The sequence below is a fragment of the Tigriopus californicus genome, chromosome 8 (assembly GCF_007210705.1).
Source record: "Tigriopus californicus strain San Diego chromosome 8, Tcal_SD_v2.1, whole genome shotgun sequence".
Taxonomy (NCBI): domain Eukaryota; kingdom Metazoa; phylum Arthropoda; class Copepoda; order Harpacticoida; family Harpacticidae; genus Tigriopus; species Tigriopus californicus.
The window spans coordinates 2,068,159-2,075,728 of record NC_081447.1 but is presented as its reverse complement, the minus strand read 5'-3'; the positions used below and the strand labels follow the sequence as shown (position 1 = coordinate 2,075,728).

Sequence of the window (7,570 nt, the reverse complement as noted above, 5' to 3'; positions counted from 1 at the left end):
AAAACCTGGTGTTTTGGTCAATGGTTTGAAGTTGCTTTTTTCCAAAATATTTACCAGAGTCGCCAACCAAAGCTAAGGGGATCAATCTGAATGAGACTCAATTGCTAATAATAAATCATGAAATTACCTGACGTGATATGCATCAAGACTTGTAATGATTTCTCTCTCATAAATGATGCCACAAATGTCCGATTCAGCAATATATTCGGGACTAGCAATTTTAGATAAAACACAAGGAAGGGGCAACAGTCTGTGGTTTGCCCTCGTTCGGGCCGTTGAGAAAATTCGAGGGCAGTTGCTCCGTTCCGACCTAACGGCAGCGCCATGGGTTGATTCAATATTCAAGGATCATAATATTCAGGACATCCGCATGAAAAGCAATGTGATTGCTCGCAGACATTTACATATTGATAGTCAATTGATTTCGCAATATCATCAGTCTATTGTTTTGCCGAGTCATTCGTTACAAATGGGAGAGTTTCTTTATATTTTGATTATAATCGTTCCAAGTTTTGATAAACCTGAAGTTTGACAAGTTTTGCTGCCACCCCAGTTTGAGGAATGGCAGATCAGAAGCGAGAACATCCTCTCTTCTAAGTTTGTTTGTGGCACGATTTACCATGTTAGGGTACATTTCCCGAAAGCTACAGAACATGAATCTAATCTTTGTTGGTTCATAATAACTAGATCTTGAATAGTGAGCAGATTTAGCCTTTAAAAATATCACCAGAAGGGGAAAAGCGCTTGGCTCCAACAGTAACCTCTCTAGGCTGGTGAGTAGCCAAAGTATTCTATGCCATACTCCCACTCCTGATCGGGAAGTTGTTCAACAGATGGCTGATTCTTGTGCCTTGAACGATTCCTTTGACAAAGCGACAATCTCACTAACCTAGTAAAAAAGTTCGAGCTGGTTCTACTACGCCAAAACTGCCAGACTTTGACAACAGAGTTCCGCTGTAATGCGCAGTTTTAGGGACAAAATGTGTGAAAATTGGTGTTGTCTATGCAATGTCACCATTATTTTGGATGGTTCCAATCTTAAAAAGTATCCGCTCGTGATCTATGCAAAACCTGAGATCCTATAAAAAAAAAAATAACTATTGGGCATTTCAAATGAACGAAATTCAAGGAAAAATGTGGTCCAACACCTTGATTTTGGGCATTTTGGGGAGGGAGAACTAACACAAACAGCGTGGGCAAGTCCCACTATCCGCCCATTGAATCTTCAATAATCCGAGTGATTTTGGGTGAGCTGTGTTACAAAACCCAACAAAATGAACATGTTTGGTGCTAATCGGTACCGCACTATCATATTGGCGCAATAACACAATGCTTTTTGCTTAGATGAGCATTCAAAATGGAATAATTGTCAAAATTCAATGCATGCACAGTGCGGTTTGGCTGGGCATATTGTCTTTGATTTTACTCCATGGAATAACGTCAGCTGTTCATGAACGCGTTCACTTGACAAGCCCTATTTTGTCGACTACGGTTTGTGATACTTGCCGCTTATCGTTCCATTCTATTATTATAATGACACAATTGGCAAAGTCATTACGTACTTATGCCAAAGTACTCTTGAAAATAATTCAAAATGACAATGTATGATTATTGGTTAGTGTGGGTGGTAGACAACTTCTGGATTGATAACAGAAAAATATATTATAATTAAACAATTGGTTTTCGTGGCGTTACAGCAATGGGAAGGCCATCCTTTGGTCTTAGAATCAACTCAGGCAAAAGGCAAAGGTCCTTCTTTGCGAGGTTTGTCGCTAATTTGAATTTGCGCAATATCGATGAGATCACCACCTTCTCTTCCATCATGGCAAATTTCTGACCAATACAATTCCTTGGTCCAGCAGAAAATGGAACGTAAGAGTAGGCATGACGTTGACGAATGTTTTCGTTTAGGAAGCGATCGGGGTTGTAAACTTCTGGTTTTGGGAATTGCTCAGGGTCGCGATGCAACAAATAGTTGAATAAAATGACATTTGTTTTAGCTGGAACGAGTTGACCCTGAAAAAGAGGACAAACCATCGCGATGAAAATTAGCCTATTTTATGAAATGCCCCATAATTGCGCTTCATGCTAATGTTACCTACTTCTGCTTTCTCAGATACAATGAGCAGCAAAATCTTTTTTATCTATAAATTCTGGATTTACATTTCTGTCCGAATTTTGAAATTATAGGTATTGTTTATTAAAAATGTATGTATAATGGTTTTCCACTTGAATCCATTTGAAATCATGCTGAAGGGTTTTCTTTCACCAGTGCTTGACGAAATTATGAGTCAATTACTCATCCTCTTTTGCCATAGATTTGGTTCTATTGACTTTGCGAAAATATGGCAAAGGAACATGACTATTCCTTCAGTGATGTGATGATTCATTTCCTAGCAACTGAACTTAATAGCTGTTTGTGTGATCATCTAAACAACAGGGCTGAAGAATTGTCCAAAGAATTGAATAAAATCATTTCACTTTTCCTAACGCAATTTTAACTTAATGAAGATATATATCGGCCTTAGCAGGGGGTAAAACAAGCTGGATGTTCCCAAATCATATGGCTATCTTTTCTGTTCCTCTTGAAATGACTACTTCAGATTCAAGAAAACTGCTGATTACGTAATGCGATCAAAGAGAGGTGTCGGACGAACACGATAAGGATTTACAATGGAAGCTTAAAGTCACACAAGTAATCAACTTTAATTAATGTTTATGGTTACCTCTCTTATCTCTCTTTCTCTCTCTAATCCCCATTCTCAAGGACGTGGAGAAGCGTACATTTGTTTCATTTGTACCCGGTACCGAACTCACCTCAATGACTGTATCCTCATGAATGGTCCTCGACATGAGTGGAACACTGGGATACAAGCGAAGGGACTCTTTAATACAAGCTTCAAGATACTTCATTTTGGCCAAATCGTCCATTGAGGCCGGTCTATCAGGGTCGTCGCCGAAGATGGAGTCCAATTCCGTTTGGACTTTCGCTTGATACTCAGGATGGCTGGCCAAGGCGTAGAGGGTGAAGCTCATGTTAGCGGCTGTTGTGTCATGTCCTTCAAACATGAATGTGTCGACCTCTTCTCGGATGTCCTTGTCACTTAAAACCCGACCATCGTCCGACACGTCAATGAGCAGATCCAAAAAGGCCAATCTCTTCTTTTGACCAATCGCTAGATCTTCTTCATGGTCGGTAGTCTTTGCACTCTCTTTCTGAGCCTTTTCCTCTTTGTAAAGCTTTTGGCGATCCTTGATGACTTGTTCAGTAAACCCATGTAGGATTTTCAAAGCCTTGCGGAAATCCCAGCCACTTGGACGCAGGTAAAATGCCAAGTTGTTCCACATCCATGGCGATGTTTGCCGTTGGAAGATGATGTCTGAGGCCTTAAACAATGACCGAACATAAGGACTATCGGAATCACTTTGGGCATTAACATTTCGTCCCATAGCAGACTCGCAAATTATATCTAATGCACAATATGTAATGTTAGGGAACATGTCCAGTGTATTATTGTCTGGTTTTAGTTTCGCAAGCTTGTTGGTCAGAATTGAGCTTTGTTCATTCATGATCACGAGGAAGTCTTCGAGAATCTTGAAATGAAAGGCAGGAGTCAGCATCTTCCGCCTAGAGTGCCACTTACCCCCATCGCTGGTTAACAAACCCAAGCCCAACCACGGATGAATGAACTTGTAGTCAGGGCCTTTTGTGATGTGCTTGTTGCTACTTAGAATGGTTTCAAACCCTTTTGCCTTAGATAAGACTACATAGGGGCGATGAGCCAGGAAAATCTTCATTACGGGTCCATTCTGGTGGACCAAATCGGTGAGTACTTTCAGGAATTTGTAATGAGGAACTGCAAAGTCAATTGCGTTCCCTAAGATTGGCAATGACTTTGGACCAGGAATCTTCTCCAACATGGACATGTTGTACGGTCCTCTTACAATTCGCGTGTAGAGCCATGAGCACAACCCGATCACAACCACGACGAAAAGAGGAGTTCCCAAAGATGGGTGCACCTGATCCAAGAGCTGGGTGATCTTACCCACCACAATGGAGGACATCTTCCTGAATTTAGAGTGAGCCCAATTGACTACTTCTCTGGCTTGTGGCTAAAATGAACTGATTTGAATTTGGGTTTCCAGTGACAGGTTTTATACGCCGAGCGAACTGAAGCCTTGAACGTACTCTTGCAAGCCCTGGGTTTTGTTGATCAAGCCATACAGTGTGTCGTGGATCCAACGAGAGCGATCAGGAGAGCGCCGGAGGAAGCTATCTGATTAATTTCGCCAATCTAACAGCATTCCACTTGGACTCAAGAGGTCGTTTCATCCTTGACTACATAAAATCCGTATGTTGAAGCAAAACTTGACTTACCATACTCCCTCCTCCCTCGCCCAATTCTCTTTCATACACTCAAACACTAAATAAAATAAAAAAACGAAATCAATAGTTCAAGTACATTGAATTAAGCTTGCAATTCATAGACAACTATTTCATATCTAAGCCGTAGTGTTTAAAAAATGTGGTTAAAGACTTAACAGGCTAAAGCTGCTCTTCAGAAACCGTTGTAAGCTAGCACTCTAGGTAAGGGTAAATATATCCAGACCCTTGGGCGAGACTTGCATTTAAGATTTATAATTATTCGCTAAATTCGGGAAAAAGAATGTGGCCGTTTATTGCAGAGATATTTAATGATGCTCGCTGTTTTCTATCTCATGGACTAAAAATAAATCTGGGGAGAGTTTCTGATTGGTGATTATTAGCCTTCAAGGGTTAAGATTTCTTTAGACATTAGGTGTGGAATCGTATTTTGATCTTGGGCTTATTTGCTTCAACAAAATCCTTGAACAAGGGCAACTCTGATGTCCATGATATGTGAAGGAGATTTTTCCGATTTTCAACAAAACCCATTGCAATAGCATTAAAAAACGGCTTTTACAAGTGTCCCCTAAAAATCAGTTATAAAAAAATCCTCTGAATTAAACTGATGTCATTTTCTCCTGATGAAGTTTGAACAAATTTGGATTTAAAAAATGTCGACATGGATAGTCAAATTTAACTCAATGACATGAAAGGCCAAATATGGCCACATGAACAAGTCAACTTCTTTTAACCCGATTTTATAAACTTCAAGATAAGAAATTGACGCCTATTGCCTAAATAGATGTCGTCTGATCCTTGACTGTCAGCTGCTTACGTTGCTTCACTAGATTTTAATTTTTGCCCAAAAATGGCAGAAAAGGTGAACAACGTGGTCTTAGAGGGAGTCATCGAAAAATCTTCGGCCCAGTGAATGCTGAAATATCCGTTATTAACTTAACTCAAGGGAGGAGGTTTAGTGCGATGGGGAGTGCTTTTTTGTCAAGAGAGAGGACCTGGGTTTGAAGCTCCTCCTTGATTTCTATAGGCAGACTTTAGTCACTATTTCATAGGTACTCCTAAAAGTAAATGTCCCCGAGCGAAAATAAAATATGAAATAAGTTTGCCAACAAATAATGTTAAGCTAGTTACGGCTAGTTGACTAGAGATAAGTGCCTTGTCCTATTACTTATCAAACCCATAGGATAGTTCTTTTTAGTTTAATCGTTTTGAACCATTGAGAGGAGACATTGTTCAAAGGTTACTTTCATTATTTTGGCCGAGAAAATCGGGGGCATTGATACCACCGGTCAACAATTAGCCTTTACAACATTGGTTTGGTTGTGCCATTGTTTCTATTTTGTGGGCTATTGTGTGGATCTGTGGTTCTCTTTTAGTGATTTATGTTAGTTATTGCTATAAAGTTCCTCTCATGGAAGGTCAGGATCAAGATTCGAAATGGGGAATTTTTTCTTGTCATGAAGTAACGCTAACTGCTTCACCACACCTCCCGTAATGATTTGGCGAACTTTCCAAACACAAGATGGTTCCCTGGTTCAATTCTCACCGTCAATTTTTGCTAAGGAAACATTTATATTTCTTATGCTTTCCCACAGGCTGAGAAACATTCTGATAACAACCAATACCGACCATAGCCAGAATTTTTTTTGATCAATTGATATTTTCGTCACTATGCACACAGCTGCCATTTGCTGCCGTTGCCAAATTTCCGTCGAGCAGGACTTTTTTGTCAATGTGCAACTTCCAACAATGTGGCGGCAATGAGCGAACAAGCTCCATGTAAGCATTACTGATCACAAAGACGCACAACATGGCAAAAGCTCTCGATCTAAACCTGTCTTGGGACCGCTTGTGTGCGGCGTGAACCACTCATAGTAAACGATCTTTCAACGGTATTGAAAAGACCAAAATAACGACAGACGGACACTTGCTTGTGAATGTACATTTTCCTCTTCTGTTATGGCAAGTAAGCATGCCCTCGTAATAAGTGCATCGATTGATTTGATTCAATGATCAAGAAATTATGCGCGGCAATTAAGAAGTGAATGAACCCTAGTTGGATCAGGAAAACCTTCCAAAATCATGTTCCGTCAAACGAGACGAGAAGAAACAAATCTAAGTGGCTTTGTTGGTATAGAAACGAATTTTCTGTGCACATACAGCACCAACGACGACAATCCATGAAGGGGAGAAACCATGGTGGTTTCTCACCGCTTGGTGTCTATAGTACGAGACTATTGAGGCCTCATAAATGTCAAAAAATAAAGGCATGGGAGCAACTTCTAAGAACAGAAGACTAATTTACCAAAACATGTGCGGTATGGAAAACACGTATTGATGATCATGAAGATTGAAAACAGTTTCACGGTTTAATTTGATATAAGATACGGAAATATAAAACCAAACGATTCTTACGTGGGTAAGTTTTTTTCCTGTGTGGTCAAACCATTCCATGTACCTAAGACAGGATACTTTAAAGCTTGATCTGGGTGAAGGTTTCCCTTGAGGAAGGAAGGAAAAGCGATGTAAACTTACAACCTGTGCTCTTGCAACTAGTTCTGAATATGGTATTTGAAAGAATTCTCCATTTGTCGAGCTAAATTTTCCTGCCCTCAAGAATTAAGGAAATGTCTTTAATGCATCCAAAGCAGACTTCCAGTCACACGAAAATTGCTTGTGTTCCAAAGAGTCTGAAGAAACCATTTTAACAGCATTGCAGAAAATGACTGCCAAAAACCATCGTCAGACTCTCTTCTTCAACTATTTTGCCTTGAAACGACCACAATTCATGAAGGAGAGAAATCATGATGTTTTTCACCGATCGGTGTCTACTACATGGTACAAATCAACAAATTGTGTTTGTTGCGTAATAGGTCGATATACTACGCCTGAACACAGTACCCTTGGAATCGGGAGGAACGTAGATGAAAACTGGACGCCTGCACCCACATAACATCACATATTTGGTCTGTTGCTCACATGAAACGATAATGAAGCTTGATTTTGTCACAGTGCAACTCTCTTTTCTATTGGCCAATTGTCAATTGGCCATCGTTGTCAGAGTTCAACTTCAAAGTACAATGTTAATGACAATTGGGACCCATGTTGCCTTATCGTTTAGCCTGGGGAAATGGCCTTTTTACGTCACAATGCAAAACACACACGATGATTCCTTTCCATATTTGC

General features: G+C 40.1%; 1 protein-coding gene across 1 annotated transcript; it reads right to left on the bottom strand.

Annotated features, from left to right (window-relative positions):
• Window positions 1–1,643: 1,643 nt before the first annotated feature.
• LOC131885329 (cytochrome P450 4c3-like) lies at window positions 1,644–4,146 on the bottom strand. Its single transcript, XM_059233353.1, has 2 exons — window positions 2,818–4,146; window positions 1,644–2,016 (listed from the first exon to the last, which is right to left on the bottom strand). Exons 1-2 carry the CDS (start codon window positions 4,063–4,065, stop codon window positions 1,669–1,671), a joined length of 1,596 nt encoding a protein of 531 aa, XP_059089336.1. The 5' UTR covers window positions 4,066–4,146; the 3' UTR covers window positions 1,644–1,668.
• Window positions 4,147–7,570: the final 3,424 nt, after the last annotated feature.

What these genes read in the sequence shown, in the direction of transcription:
- LOC131885329 (XM_059233353.1), bottom strand. Translation starts at nt 4,065, where the DNA reads ATGTCCTCCATTGTGGTGGGTAAGATCACCCAGCTCTTGGATCAGGTG. An exon ending in ATGAGGATACAGTCATTGAG is followed by an intron (nt 2,017 to 2,817) that starts GTGAGTTCGGTA and finishes CCTCTTTTTCAG; the next exon opens with GGTCAACTCGTTCCAGCTAA.